The sequence below is a fragment of the Dipteris shenzhenensis genome, chromosome 15 (genome assembly GCF_047967505.1).
Source record: "Dipteris shenzhenensis isolate YYH24624 ecotype China chromosome 15, Dip_SZ_1.0, whole genome shotgun sequence".
NCBI lineage: Eukaryota > Viridiplantae > Streptophyta > Polypodiopsida > Gleicheniales > Dipteridaceae > Dipteris > Dipteris shenzhenensis.
In genome coordinates this window covers 43,340,059-43,356,718 of record NC_141610.1, presented here as the reverse complement: position 1 = coordinate 43,356,718, position 16,660 = coordinate 43,340,059, and the positions used below count along the sequence as shown (strand labels likewise).

At 42.4% G+C, this 16,660-nt stretch overlaps 1 protein-coding gene across 1 annotated transcript; it reads right to left on the bottom strand.

Moving 5' to 3' along the window:
• Positions 1-285: 285 nt before the first annotated feature.
• On the bottom strand, positions 286-868 carry LOC147893848 (uncharacterized). The gene has a single exon (XM_087386639.1). It carries the CDS (start codon positions 817-819, stop codon positions 385-387), a length of 435 nt encoding a protein of 144 aa, XP_087242765.1. The 5' UTR covers positions 820-868; the 3' UTR covers positions 286-384.
• Between the last annotated feature and the right edge of the window lie 15,792 nt (positions 869-16,660).

Sequence of the window (16,660 nt, the reverse complement as noted above, 5' to 3'; positions counted from 1 at the left end):
CTAAATGCAAAGTGCTATGTGCCATATTTAAATTGTTGTGTGCAAAATCTAAAATTTTAAAATCGAAACGTGTAATTATATATGCTAAAATTACAAATTTCAAATAAAACATATGCTCTCAGCTTTACTTTGAACTTTTGTGGAAAATTTGCAAAGTCTAGCTTGCAAAGATTTTTGTATTGGTTGCTCCAAGTATTTTCGGTGAACACCATGCCAGCTTGAGAATATAGCTTGAGCAAAAGCACGAATGATAATTTCCAAAGTACCAAGGTCGCCGTTGAGAAGTTTACCAGGAATTCAACGATCCATACGTCCAAAATGGACGACAAAAAATACATACGGCGTCCGCACGCAGAACTTCACAGTAAGAAAAAGCCAAATACTCTACTTTTCCAAAGAGAATGTCTCTGAAGGGTGCCATCTTCCGAGCCCCGCAGCAGATTTGAAGTAAACCTGCCCGGGCCGACTCTCATCGCAGTAAATTTCAACTATAGACACCCAGATCAAGAGCTCCTTCACCTTCACTCCGGTGAGCTTCTTCAGGCGCTGATCCTCGAGGTAGCCAGTGATCTCCTTGGCGTACGAGCAAAGCGTTTTGATTGGGTTAAAGTAGTGCTGTGAGTTGTTATTCGCCTGCTTAATCCAGAAAAAGCCTGACGACTCGACATTGCCGGCCTCCTCGATGTCGTCGAGAGGAAGGAGACCGTTGGGGAGGCCCATGGACTCCAAGAGGGAGACAGCTTTAGAGATGCAAGGGCGGTCACCATGGATGATGAGGGCATCGGCTCGCCGTGGATCCTCTACGAGTTGGGTAGCCATGGTGATGGAAGACGAATGTGCTTTGCTTTGCTTGCTTTTGGCAGGTGGCTGTCCTCGTCCTCTCCCACGAGATTAGAATTTATGGCACCCTTCACTTTTTGGTTGGCTTGTTCCATCGCTTGCCATCGCTTGCCATGTGAGTGTTTGTAAATAGAAAAGGCCGGGAGACTCGAGTTGAGTGGGAGACTCATTAATGGGATTATGGGAATTAGAATAAGTTCATCTATCTATCTATTCTATATATTCTATTCTATACGGAGACTATTACACGACGGGCTATAGACTCGCTCCGTTGGGTCTCAAGGTAGGATTTTAGAATTGATTTCAAGACCCCCTCCACTCTAGGCACTGCTGGCCTTGGCTTTATGCTTAGTTTACTCTATGCATGAGTATTTTATCTTGAGCATACATGTACAATCTCTCTCTCTCTCTATATATATATATATATCACACACGCTCTCTGTTAGTGAACATATCATATTTCTCTCTTCATCACATACCCACGTGTGCTCTGAGTGCAACCTCACAAATAAGGAATATAGAGACAGAGATATAGAGAAGAGATAATTATATAGAGGTAGGTGTTGCTCTTTACCTTCATAAGAGAGGTTGCAAGGACGGGTGCCACATGGCATTTTTGCAATCTCACAAATAAGGAATACAACCTCACAAATAAGGAATATAGAGATAGAGATAGGTTTATTGAGAAGAAATGATTATATATTGGAAGGTGTCGTTGTTTAGCTTTTCTAGCCTTAAGGTATGGGTTGTTACTCTAAAGGGCAGACACACTTTCTACTCACATCAAAATGCTATGGAGCAAAAGAGACAACAACGAAATCACATATCACTTATTTCCACGATACTTGAAGGTGTACGGTTTGCTCTCTCCAATGAACGAATGAAATGAATGTTCATCTTGTGCTTATCCTTTCCACTTCGACTTAGCAAAGTGAGTTCAAAGAGAGCCATCACATCCATCCCTTAATGAGCAGTGTCATATTGCACTGCCCTTCGAGTGCCATGTGCCACCTTAGACTCTCTCTCTCTCAGTATTAAAAAATGATTATTTAAAGAGTATCACACACACACACCCAAAAAAAATAAAAATAAAGATGAAATGAAAAAATATAGATAAATGTCTTATATATAATATAAAATCTCTCTCTCTCTCTCTCTCTCTCTCTCTCTCTCTCTCTCCATCTGTTGATCTTCCATGTGTTACATGTATACTTCCATGATATTTAAAGGTGTAAGGTTCACTCTCCAATGAATGAACAAAATGGATGCCTAGTTTCTTCTTTCCCTTCCCATTCCGATCTAGAAAAGTGAGTTCAAAGAGAGCCAATCATATCCCACATGGGTGCCACATGACACCTTAGCTCTCTCTCTCTCTCTCTCTCTCTCTCTCTCTCTCTAAGGCCTCAAAAAAGAAATCAACATTAAATAAAAAGTATCTTTAAAAACTATTATTTAAAAACTACACACACACAAACACAAACACACATACAAAGATTATTTAAGTATTTAAAAAGTTTTATGTACCTACATAGGCCTCACCCTCCATGCATGTATTTTCTTATAGTGGCCCACATTGCTCTATTATCAGGCGATTAAGTGAAAAAGGGTGGGCCAGCCTCTTGTAGAAGAAATTAGCCGAGACGTTGAGGTTGAAGGTCGAACCTTACTGATATGCTCTTTGAGACCCATATGCTCATCAATATGAAAAGCTTGCAACGCCAAGAAATAAAGATTTCAAGTTCCGCAATGGGAGTTATGGCACATGTAATATCAGTCAAAAGATAAAGGAGGCCAATAAAGATTGTCGATCCCATCTCCATTGGCTCTTCATGTTGTACTTGGTAAAATCTACCATATTGCCCATCACAAATCTATTATCGTGCTCTCTACGATGTCCACCACCTAAGTAAAACCCCTACAAATATTGATTGGAACATTGCATCTGTTCATGCATGGAGAAATGAAGGGCATGATTTTGAACCATAATTTTATGAGACTATTGTTTATGCATGTCAAAACAAACAAAAAGTTTAAACAATTATGTTTAATCATAACCATATACAAAAAGTTTAAACAATTATGTTTAATCATAACCATATACAAAATTTATAGGGAATGTCATAATGCCTAGAATCATAGCTTATAACCCAAACTTCATGGAACTCAATTTCTTAAAACCACATCATCCACAACCTACTTTTCCTCATAGAATAGGCTAGAAAGATTGGTGCATGTGTGGTCAAATTCTTTGAGTAATAGAGCAATTAGCATTTGTAATCCTTTAATTATAATAGTTCGCTTTGACATTTTTTACATCCATAATTCTATAGAGAGAAGGGACGAAACCCCTTGTTTCTATCTAGAGCATACGCACTCACAAAATATCGAGATCAAAACTACATGCAATGTTCGAGACCTATGTGCTGATCTTTGTTCATGTGTGTAGTTTGTTCTTGCTTAATTGTTGAGATTACGTTATGTAACCTAGCCATAATTGTTCCCACATCAGTGGCCCGACTGTTAAACACTTCTTCCGAGGTGGGAGCATGAATGTCTCTCTCTCTCTCTCTCGTATTTTTCTTAAATATAAATATAAATATATAAAATATCTTATGATAATATCTACTGTATTATATTATATATAGTAATATGTATAATATAGTATAATATAATATTTTATTTTATTCTCTCTCTCTCTCTCTCTCTCTCTCTCTCTCGCTCTTTTGTTCTGTCTCTCTCTCTTGCTCTTTTGTTTCATCTCTCCCTCTGGCTCACTCATTCTTTTGTTCTCTCTCTCTCTCTCTCTCTCTCTCTCTCGCTCGCTCGCTCGCTCACTCTCTTGTTCTCTCTCTCTCTCTCTCCCTAGTATGTTTTTTGTAAATATAAATATAAATATATATAGTATCTTATATTATTCTCTCTCTCTCTCTCTCACTCTGTCTCTCTCTATCTCTCTCTCTGTCTCTCTCTCTCGGCCCCTGGCCCCTATCCCTATTGATGACGAATGTTGTGGTGCCAGATGGCAATGCAATGCTCTATGCCCCGCGCTATCACCCATGCAGTCTTATAGTGTTCTGCCACACACACACACACACACACACACATTATATATATATATAATATATATATATATATATATGTATGTACTACGTTATATATATGTATATATATAATATACTATATTATATTATATATTATAATATGTATAATATAATATAATATTATACTCTCTCTCTCTCTCTCTCTCTCTCTCTCTCCCCCTCCCTCTCTCTCCTCCCACCCCCCCCCCCTCTCTCTCTCTCTCTATCTCTCAGTGTCTCTCGTTGGGTGTTGTGTGTTCGATCCTCAGGGATCGACGTCGGATGAGTCAGCTCCTTGGGATTGTTCCTACGACGTTAAAAAACTATCTATCCTAGTGTATAAGGCCATCCTTCCCCACCAAGTTTTAAAAAACCCGCGTGGGTCTTGGTGGTTAAGGCTTTGGTTTCTGTCATTGGGTGTTGTGTGTTCGATCCTCAGGGATTGACGTCGGATGAGTCAGACTGGCTCCTTGGGATTGTTCCTATGACGTTAAAAAACTATCTATCTTGGTGTATAAGGCCATCCTTCCCCACCAAGTTTTAAAAAACCCGCGTGGGTCTTGGTGGTTAAGGCTCTGGTTTCTGTCGTTGGGTGTTGTGTGTTCGATCCTCAGGGATCGACGTTGGATGAGTCAGAACTGGCTCCTTGGGATTGTTCCTACGACGTTAAAAAACTATCTATCCTGGTGTATAAGGCCATCCTTCCCCACCAAGTTTTTAAAAACCCGCGTGGGTCTTGGTGGTTAAGGCTCTGGTTTCTATCATTGGGTGTTGTGTGTTCGATCCTCAGGGATCGACGTTTTAAAACCCGCGTGGGTCTTGGTGGTTAAGGCTCTGGTTTCTATCGTTAGGTGTTGTGTGTTCGATCCTCAGGGATCGACGTCGGATGAGTCAGAACTGGCTGCTTGGGATTGTTCCTACGATGTTAAAAAACTATCTATCCTGGTGTATAAGGCCATCCTTCCCCACCAAGTTTTAAAAAACCTGCGTGGGTCTTGGTGGTTAAGGCTCTGGTTTCTGTCGTTGGGTGTTGTATGTTCGATCCTCAGGGATCGACGTCGGATGAGTCAGAACTGGCTCCTTGGGATTGTTCCTACGACGTTAAAAAACTATCTATCCTGGTGTATAAGGCCATCCTTCCCCACCAAGTTTTAAAAAACCCGCGTGGGTCTTGGTGGTTAAGGCTCTGGTTTCTATCATTGTGTGTTGGGTGTTCGATCCTCAGGGATCGACGTCGGATGAGTCAGAACTGGCTCCTTGGGATTGTTCCTACGACGTTAAAAAACTATCTATCTATCTATCTATCTCTCTCTATATGTATGTATGTATATATATATATATGTATATTATATATTTTATAGAATATAATATATACTATATTATGTCATATATTATGATATGTATATTATAGTATATATAATATTATATTATATTATATTCTCTCTCTCTCTCTCTCCCTCTGTTCATCTCTATCTATATTGTTTATGCATGTTAAAACAAAAAAAAAGTTTAAAACAATTATGTTTAATCATAACCATATACAAAATTTATAGGGAATGTCACGAAATTAGTGCCCAGAATCACAGCTTACAACCCAAACTTCATGGAACTCAATTTCTTAAAACCACATCATCCATAGCCTACTTTTCCTCATAGAATAGGCTAGAAAGATTGGTGCATGCGTGGTCAGATTCTTTGAGTAATAGAGCAATTCGCATTTGTAATCCTTTAATTACAATAGTTCGCTTTGTCTTTTCTTACATCCATAATTCTATAGAGAGAAGGGACGAAACCCCTTGTTTCTATCTAGAGCATACACACTCACAAAATATTGAGATCAAAACTACATGCAATGTTCGAGGCCTATGTTCTGATCTTGTTCATGTGTGTAGTTAATTGTTGAGATTACACTATGTAACCTAGCCATAGTTGTTCCCACATCAGTGGCCCGACTGTCAAACACTTCTTCCAAGGTGGGACATGAATCTCTCTCTCTCTCTCTCTCTCTTTTGTTCTCTCTCTCTCTCTCTAGTATTTTTCTTAAATATAAATATAAATATCTATAATATCTTATGATAATCTATACTATACTGTATCATATATAATAATATGTATAATATAATATAACATTTTATTTTATTCTCTCTCTCTAAAGCATTTGCTAGGAAGAGAGTTTGAAATGATAGACCTTGGACTAATGCATTTTTGTTTGGGGATCGAAGTTTGGCAAGAGCCAAAACAGATCTTCATTTCATAGCTGAAGTATACTAGAGAGATACTGAAGGCATTTGGCATGGCTGAGTGCAAGACAGCAGTTGGCATCCCTATGCAGGTTGACATGAAGCTCTCAAATGAGGATTCATCACCACTGGTGGACGAAGTGAAGTACAGAAGGCTAGTGGGTAGTTTGATTTACTTGTGCAACACGCAGCCGGACATCAATTTTGCGACTGGTGTACTAAGCAGGTTTTCCAATAAGCCCTGCGAGAACCATTGGAGGGTAGGGATGTAGGTGCTGAAATACAGTAAAGGCACACTTGATTATGGCATCACCTATACCAAGGGAACATCTTGACCAAATTCTGTGACTCAGATTGGGTAGGAGACGTGGATAGCAGGAGATCAGTGACAAGTTAGTGTTTCACTTGGATTTGGAGCTGTGTCATGGGTCAGCAAGAAGCAACCCATAGTTAGTACAAAGTCAGCATGTTTTGCTTCTTGTGAGGTAGTGTGGTTGAGGAGGATTTTAGGGGACATGGGTGCAGAGTGCAGAACAAGCCTACGCAGTTATCATGTGACAATCAGAGTTGCATGGCAATTGCAAAGAACCCTGTGTTCCACGCTCGCACAAAACACATTGAGATTCAATATCACTTTGTACGCGAGCTCATCATGGATGGAGAGGTCGACTTGGTGAACTGTCCAACTACAGATAATGCTGCGGACATCTTCACGAAGGCTCTTGAAAGAGACTTGCTGGAGAGGCATCTTCATTGACTTGGCATTGGGCCGAGAAAGTAAGTTCACTTGCGGGTGGACATTGAGGGGGGGTGTTAGATATCAATGCCCCCTATATGAGGAGAAGGCATTTGAGTAGCTCGCTTATTTGGTAGGTCCTAGTTTGGACACCAGATGGGGGCCATGTGTGGCTTGATGGCTGGACAGCTTCAGATAGAGTTGGCACACTGCCAACTAGGCTACATGCAAGTGCGGGAAGGCATCCCATGTATGACCGCACTGAGGGTAGACAGAGCATTTCTCGGGGCAGCCCAGTGTCAGGTTGCAGGGCCCGTTTGAAGCCCCAGATGATCCCGGATGGCTCTGGGCCAAACGGAAAACCGTAGGTTAGTTGTTCTATTTCGCGCCACGGTTCTATCGTGTGGTTGGTGGCCCATTTTGGAACTAACCCCTAGTCGGCCGTTTTGGGCGAACTGGGTCGGTCACCCAATCGGGTCTAACCAACTATGACTGGTGGCCATATAAGAGCAAGCCTGTGAAGCCCAATATAATCACTAGCTATAGCAACCCTCATTCCTTAGAATCCAACCTCCGTCCTCTACTATTTCTAGCATGCCATCGAAGCTTCTCACACAGGAGCACATGGGTGGGAGGCAGCGCCATCTGTTGTATCAGTTTTATAGTAATCAAATTTTTGATTCTCCATACTATTAGGTTTTCTCTCTTGCATACGAGATCCTATTATTTGTTGAGGATAGACATTGTATTGTTTTCTTACAATAACTAATAAGATAAAAGAATACTCTGATGGTAATTCTCTCCCTAGTCACATTAGGAGAAGTTCTCAAGAAATGCAACACAATGTAAAAAAGACTACTGGCAAGTTACCGACTCATGACAAATGATGGCCTTTTCCATTTATCAAAGTATAAAGTGTAAAGTGTAACATATCAAAGTATAAAGTGTTGTGTAACCCAATACCATCCTAAGGGTAAAATATTACCTAGGTGCTCTAAGTACATAAAAAGAGTCCAAAACATCTCAAGTGCCAAGCTTAATGTATGACCTATGGAATCTCCAATCTATTGCATAATGCATAGCTTGTGAGGTCCATAGTTCTCAGCTAATAAAAAGTTCTCAGCTAATAAAATTCCATCAAAGTCACTCATAAAAAAAACTATAGTAAAAGGATGAACCATTAGTTATCTGTTCTTTTTTTCTTCTTAACATCATTTGGTGAAAATATATACTAAAGTGAAAGAATCGACAACTATTAGGGAGTTCTCTAATTATGTGTATATCCCTAATTATTATCTTACTTTGGGACAACAAGTTGAACTATTAGTCATGGGCTATACATCTTCAAACATTCGTTGCTCATAGTCTCTTGTAGTTTCCAATGGTCTAGAGGAAAAGAAAATGAAAATAGGTGGCTAAGCATGTAATCCCATGATTATAAATTGACTTGGATGTATGTATGCCTAAATAAAAAATCCTCTATCAAGTCCATGTAATCATTAAAAAATGGGGAAATGTGTCTTCACTTATCAGTGCAATCATAATTAATCAAGTACCATAAAGTCCAAAGGAGAATTGAAGGAAAATCTTTCTCTAAATTGCCTTCTTCTTCTCTTCAAAATCTCTAGTCCTATGTTGAGTTGTTGTTCCAATTCCAACTATCATAGCAATGCGTGCTTATCTCAAACAAGACTGTGTCTAAGCATGCTATCCCAAAGGGAAGATAGTTGCAACAATGTGTAATACTCCTACTAATCAAAACTAGAATGCTAGAGATTTGCTAGCCAGTGCCTCTAGCATGATGGAAAAAGTAGCTCTTCACCATATTCTATGCTCTGTGTGTTTTTTTCTCAAGGTGAGTTGCCTCATCATTTATACATGCATGGCTAATGTTGTGATCAAAGCTCTTGAACAGAGCTCAACTTCATGTATTATACCATTAATGAATTCGAATGACAAAATCAACTGCTCATTGAGCTCTATTTTGCACCACGGTTCTATCGTGTTGTCAGTGGCCTATTTTGGGACCGGTCGGCCGTTTTGGGCGGACTGGGTTAGTCACCCAATTGGGTCTACAGTAGAAGGATTTGGGTGGTTCCTACTACTTCGTGACACTGATGACGACTACAGCAGAAGGATATGGATATAGTTCCTGAAGACTAAAGATGAGGCTTTTAGTAAGTTCAAAGAATGGCATGTAACGGTCGAGAAAGAAACGGGGAGGAAGGTGAAGAAGTTGAGATCAGACAGAGGTGGAGAGTTTACATCAAGTGAATTTGAAAGTTATTGCAAAATTCATGGGATCAAGAGGTAGAAACCCCCGCCACATACATCACATCAAAATGGAGTAGCTGAATGAAAGATGCGCATCATCTACAAAACAGGCAGGAGTATGATGATAGGGAAAGATTTGCCAAAGACTTTCTGCATTGAAGCATGTAACCTGGTAGTTTACATTCTGAATCGTTGCTACACGAAGGCTGTGAACGGGATGACTCCATTGCAGGCCTTTTTTGGTAAGAAACCTTCAGCTGCACATTTTAGAGTTTTTGGATGTGACTGTTTTTTGCGTGTCCTTGATGCTAACAGGACCAAATGGGAACCGAAGAGCCGGAAGTGTATTTTCTTGGGCTATAGTGAAGAGGCAAAGGGTTACCGTCTCTATAACCCTGTTACCAAGAAGGTAATAGTAAGTCGCGATGTGGTCTTCTCAGAATAGCCACATCAATTGGAGGAGGATGCTTCCTTCCTAGACAACCAGGCCAGGATATCCATCCAGTACAACCACCAACAGTAGACCGAACTCCCCCAATGGTGCTTGGGAGGATTCAAGATAAAGCAGAGGAAGAAGAGCTTGCAGAACCACAACGGCAACGGCCATTCCCGAAGTGGGTAAAGCAGCTTTTGGATGGCAGAGAACCTCCAGCCATTGAGGAGGAACCATCCGAACACCGCCGATCCAAGAGATTAGAGGAGCAAAGAAGGGTGCAAGAACACTTGGTCAACTATGCTTTGATGACAGAGGTGATCCGTGCTGATGAACCCAAGTGTCTTGAAGAGGCACAGGGTTATGATAGGTGGATGGAGGCTATGCAGTTGGAGTATGGCTCCATAATGAAGAACAACACTTGGGACCTTGTGGATCAACCACCAAAACGCAAGGTAATCGGGACCAAGTGGGTGTACAAGACCAAGTACAAGTCCGACGGCACGTTGGATAAGTACAAGGTTCGGCTCCTGGTAAAAGGATTTGCATAGGTACATGGTTTTGATTATCAAGATACTTTTGCTCCCATAGCTCGACTAACGACAATTCGCAGTGTTTTGGCTTTAGCAGCCTAGGGAAGTTGGCCCGTATTTCAAATGGATGTAAAATCTGCCTTTCTGAAGGGAGATCTCAAGGAGGAGGTATACGTGGAACAACTACCAGGTTTTATGATCCCCGGTTCAGAAGGTAAAGTCTGTAAACTAAAGAAGGCACTTTATGGGCTGAAACAAGCGCCACGAACATGGTTCCAGGGGATTGATGCCCACTTTCTGCAAAATGGGTTCACGAGGAGCCCATCTGGTGCAAATTTGTATATCTTTAGAGAAGGAGGCAAGTCTATGATCGTGGTCCTTTATGTGGACGACCTTGTCATAACAGGAAACCATGAAGAAAAGATCTCACAAACAAAGCATTTGCTAGGAAGAGAGTTTGAAATGACAGACCTCCGACTGATGCATTTCTGTTTGGGGATTGAAGTTTGGCAAGAGCCAAAACAGATCTTCATTTCACAGCTGAAGTATGCTGGAGAGATACTGAAGGCATTTGGCATGGCTGAGTGCAAGACAGTTGGCACCCCTATGGAGGTTGACATGAAGCTCTTAAACGAGGATTCATCACCACTGGTGGATGAAGCAAAGTACAGAAGGCTTGTGGGCATTTTGATTTACTTGTTCAACATGCGGCTGGACATCAGCTTTGCGACTAGTGTATTAACTAGGTTTTCCAATAAGCCCCGGGAGAACCATTGGAGGGCAGGGATGTGGGTGCTAAAATACATCAAAGGCACACTTGATTATGGCATCACCTATACCAAAGGCAACATCTTGATCAGATTCTGTGAGTCGGATTGGGTAGGAGACGTGGACAACAGGAGATCAGTGATAGGTTACTATTTCTCACTTGGATCTAGAGCTGTGTCATGGGTTAGCAAGAAGCAACCCACAATTGCTCTTTCTTCTACCGAGGCTAAGTACAAATCTACATGCTTTGCTTCTTGCGAGGCAATGTGGTTGAGGAAGATTTAAGGGGACATGGGTGGAGTGCAAAACAAGCCTACGCAGTTATCAAGTGACAATCAGAGTTGCATGGTGATTGCAAAGAACCCTGTGTTCCATGCTTGCACAAAACACATTGAGATTCAATATCACTTTGTACGCGAGCTCATCATGGATGGAGAGGTCGACTTGGTGTACTATCTGACTATAGAGAATGCTGCGGACATCTTCACGAAGGCTCTTGGAAGAGACTTGCTGGAGAGGCATCTTCATCGACTTGACATTGGGCCGAAAAAGTAAGTTCACTTGCGGGTGGACATTGAGGGGGGTGCTAGATATCAATGCTCCACTCACGTGTAACTATGCGGGATCGAGCTAACTCTACTTACAAGCCCCCCATATGAGGAGAAGGCATTTGAGTAGCTCGGTTATCCGGTGGTTGGACACCAGATGGGGGCCATGTGTGGCCTGATGGGCTAGACAAGCTTTAGATAGAGTTGGCACACTACCAACTAGGCTACATGCAAGTGCGGGAAGGTATCCCATGACTGACCACACTTAGGGTAGACGGAGCATTTCCCGAGGCAGCCCACCACTCTTGGGTTGCAGGGCCCGTTTGGAGCCCCAGATGATCCTGGATGGCTCTGGGCCGAACGGTAACCATAGGTCAAATGCTCTATTTTGTGCCACAGTTCTATTGTGTGGTGAGTGGCCTATTTCGAGATCGACCCCTAGTCAGCCTTTTTGGGCGGACTGGGTCAGTCACCCAATTGGGTCTAACCGATTACGAGTGGTGACTATATAAGATCAAGCCCGTGAAGCCCATTATCATCACTGGCTACAGCAACCCTGATTCCTTAGCATCCAGCCTCCGTCCTCTACTGTTTCCAGCGAAGCTTCTCTCACAGGAGCGCACAGCTGGGAGGCAGCGCCATCTATTGTATCAGTTTTACAGTAATCATATTTTTGATTCCTCATACTATCTGCTTTTCTCTCTTGCATACGAAATCCTATTATCAGTTGAGCACAGACGTTGTATTGTTTTCTTACAGAGTCATCCAGTTCATAGCCTTCGTGTAGCTACGATTCAGAATGTAAATTGCCGTGTTACATTCTTCAGCCCATAAAGTCTTTGGCAAATCTTTCCCTTTCGTCATATCCCTGCCCATTTTGCAGATTGCGCTCTACTACTCCATTTTGCTGTGGCGTATGTGGCGGCGGTTTCTGCCTCTTGATCTCGTGACTTTTGCAGTAACTTTCGAGTTCATTTGATGTGAACTCACCACCTCTGTCTGATCTCAACTTCTTCACCTTCCTCCCCGTTTCTTTCTCGACCATTACATGCCATTCTTTGAACTTACTAAAAGCCTCATCTTTAGTCTTCAGGAAGTATATCCATATCCTTCTACTGTAGTCGTCGATCAGCGTCATGAAGTAGTAGGAACCACCCAAAGCTTCTGTCTCCATCTTTCTGCAGAGGTCTGTGTGAACGAGCTCTAGAGGAGCCTTTGCCCTACTGGCCTCTTTAGGAAAGGGCTGCCCATCATGCAAGCTTTACATACATCGGGCAAATCTGTAATTTCTGGTAGGTCTGCAATCATTCCACTTTTATGCATCTCCTTTAAAGAACTAAGGTTTAGATGACCAAACCTCTCATGCCACAGCTTAGTGTTGCTCACATCGGCTCGAGCACTGAAAGCTGACAGTTCGTAGATGTTGTTGCATCGTGTACCTTTACCAATGACCTTCCCTTGAAGATCCAAAATCTGTGCGTCATTCTTATCGAAGTGAACTTTGAGATCTTGATCCATGATTGCAGAAACAGACAACAAGTTCCTCTTGAGATCTGGCACATAAAGGACATCGGACAACTGTTTTACAACTCCATCTGACTTGAGAGCAATCATACCTTTTCCCTTTGCTGGACATTTTGCATCATTGCCGACTGCTACCAGGATGTCATTCCCTACCGGATGTAGAGAGGTATACCAATCCTTTCGACTGGTCATGTGGTGCGAAGCACCACTTTCAATAATCCAAGGTTCTTCCACAGGTACATGAACTGCCTCCGTGCAAATCTCCTCAATTGCTACAAACAGCTCTACTGGTTCTACCTGCGCGCTATTGCTGGACTCTTTCTTTACTCCATTCTTCTTATCTGCAATCTTCTTTCGACACTCATTTTGCTTGTGCCCTGCCTTGTTGCAATAGAAGCACTTGATCTTCTTCTTTCTCTTTTTATCATCAGAAGAAGATGGGGTTACCAGAGTCCTTACCCTTACCTTTCTTCAATCCAGCCGAGAAAGCCGAATCTTCTCCAGTCCTCATCTTTTGGCGCATCTCCTCCTCCAAAAGCATTGCACTGAAATCCTCAAAGTTGAGGGGCGGATTTCTGTTCTGTGTATTCAGCGCCGTAACAAGACCATCGTACTTTGGTGGGAGAATCCGTATGCACCTTCGTGCTAGATTCTTGCTAGTGATGGTGATGCCAATCGCATGTTGAGATATCAAGCTCTATCCCCGACATATCTCCTGGATGACTATCATTTATGTCACCGTCTATGTTAGTTGTACTCGTGGTGTAGTTAGACTACCACGTATGTTTTTGGTTTGGGTTCACATATGAACCATGTATTCTAGGTTTTGACATATAGGGTATTTCCCTCTTCTATTGTATTGTTGTTGTGTGCAAAAGTGAAGAAAGGCTTCACCCTCCAACCTTGTGTCCTCTCTCTTTTGTGTGTTGTGAAGAAAGCTGAACTTGAGTCTCCTATCTCTCTCCCTTGTTCTTTACATGGTATCAGAGCCTTGTTCGTGGTAAGGATCTCAAGAAAGCTAGCCAAGTTTGTGGTGTCCTGGTAAGAGGACCAGTGTAGCTTTCCTATTTCGAGTTTGGGAGCAAATCTCTGCAGGTAGCACAGCCAGAAGTGCAGGAGTGCACTGCTTCAGATTGAGAGGCCCTTCGCGGTGCGGCGAGAGCGCAGTATATGCTGCGGGCAAGGGCAAAGCCCTTGGAGACTTTATTTTTCTGATTTGAGGCCGTTTTGGGGCCCGTTTTGAAGGCGGAAGTTCTTCGCAGGCACTCAGAGAAAGGCCCTGTTTTTGCTGTGCGACCACCGCGCGGCTAGTCGGTGGAAAGGTGCCATAGAAATTGCATCGTATGCCTATGTGCAGAGATATTGGGAGTTGCAGATTCATGCCTGTTGCCTGTTGATGCAAAATCGTCACGAGGAAGTGACTGTGTGGTGAAATACCACTTTCGTCAGTGTTGCAGATCTGCCCCTGTGAGGCTCTTTGCAGAAGTTTTGCTATTTGCCCTTCTGAGGCATTTGCTGTGTTTACAGGTTGCTGTTGCAATTCGTGATTTGTAAAATGTCTGAGAATCTGTCTACCATTGTCAGTGAGAAGCTTGACAAGAACAACTTCCAAGCATGGAAGTTCAGGATGACAAACTTCTTTATGGGAAAGGGAGTTTGGGATTACATCAGTGGTGAAACTGCAGAACCAGTTTTGGGTGCTGCTCCCACTCCTGCTGAATTGAAGGCCTTTAAAGAATGGCATGAAAAAGCCAGAAAATGCCTGTATTGGCTGTCCGTTAGCATTTCAGATTCTATGATTGTGCATATACAGGATCTAGAGACGCCTAAGGAGGCATGGGATACATTGGTGAAGCTGTATAGCACAAATACCAAAGCACGAAAGATGCAGCTAAAGCAGGAGTTGCACAATGTGCAAAGGAAAAATCTGAATATAAATGAGTATTCCTTGAAGGTGAAAGGCCTTGCAGATTCTCTTGCCTCCATTGGAGCACCTGTTGATGATGAGGACTTAGTGTCCGTGACCTTGAATGGTCTTGGGAAAGATTATGCACAATTTCGGACATCCATTGGAGTCCGTGAAACATTTCCTGATTTTCAGGAACTTATTGCTCTCTTGCTGAGTGAAGAGCAAAGGAATGGTGGTTCAGCCACCTCAACTTCTCAAGAGACTGCTTTCTACTCGAATACAGGTAGAGGCAGGGGTAGAGGAAGAGGCCGTTCTGGTGGCCATGCAGGAAATCAGAACCAACAGCAACAACAGGAAAACCAGTCCTATGGAGGAGGACGTGGTAGTTCTAGAGGCAGGGGGAGCCAAAGAGGCCGTGGTTCATGGCAAAGGAACCAGCAAGTAAATAGCAGCATAGAATGCTATTATTGTGGAAAGCCTGGACACAAGGAGAATACATGCTATAAAAAGCAGAATGACATCAAAAGTGGGAAGTTGCAGCAAAGCAACTATGCATCATCAAGTGGGCATGGTGACGACAGAAATGAGCACCTTTTTGTGATGCAGCATATGGTTAACTCCATGTCAGGAGATGCTGCAGCTTGCAATGATGTTTGGTATGTTGATTCAGGTGCCTCTAACCACATGACCAGTCATGGTGAGTGGTTTCATGATGTCAGAAATTTGGATAAGCCAGGTTATGTTGAAACAGGTGATGATACTGCGCACCCAATTACGCAGGTTGGTAAAGTGCCATTGGCTATGCAGGATGGCAAAACAAAGTACTTGGCAGATGTACTTCATGTTCCAAAAATCACTAAGAACCTGGTTTCAGTTGGCCAGATGGTTGAGCAAGGTGTGCAGGTTAGATTTAATCCTGATGGATGCTTTGTTGAGGACTTGAAAAATAAATGCCGCTTGGTTGCGAAAGGCAACAAAAATGGAAGAATGTTCACCTTGGATGTTGATATGCCTGAGGTGAAAGCTGCTATGTTTGCGCATGGGAGAGGTGTCATTGCAGATATTGAGATATGGCACAAGCGCATTGGGCACGTGAATATACAAAGGCTGAAATCTATGCAAACGAAAAACATTGTTGCAGGTTTGCCTAAATTCAGAGTTGAGGGAATGCAAAAGGTATGTGAAGCATGCCAAATGGGTAAGCAGGCCAGACATGCATTTCCCAAAAATGCTAAGGTGAGCAGAAGACCTTTGGAAGTGATCCATTCAGATGTTTGGACAACCAAAGCTGCTTCTATTGGTGGATGCCATTATTATGTGACGTTTATTGATGACTACACTAGGAAGGTGTGGATTTATTTTATGAAGCACAAAAGTGAAGTGTTCAGCCATTTCAAGGCTTTTAAGGCCATGGTTGAAAAAGAGAAAGGTGTGCATATTAAAGTGCTAAGATCTGATGGAGGGGGAGAGTACTTTTCAGAAGAATTTTGTGAATATCTGAAAGAACAGGGAATTCAAAGGAAGTACTCATGCAGGTCTACCCCTCAGCAGAATGGGGTTGCAGAAAGGAAGAACAGGCATATTGCAGAAGTAGGACGGGCGATCCTAAATGAGAAAAACATGCCTGATTATTTTTGGGCTGAAGCAGTAGCAACTGCTGTTTATATTATGAACAGAACCCCCACTGCAGCTGTCCATGGCATGACGCCTGAAGAAATGTATACAGGCCAAAAACCAGATATTTCTCACTTGAAGGTATTTGGTTGCATAGCTTA

Excerpts from the sequence above, each read along its gene's own strand:
- LOC147893848 (XM_087386639.1), bottom strand. The coding sequence starts at position 819 with ATGGCTACCCAACTCGTAGAGGATCCACGGCGAGCCGATGCCCTCATC.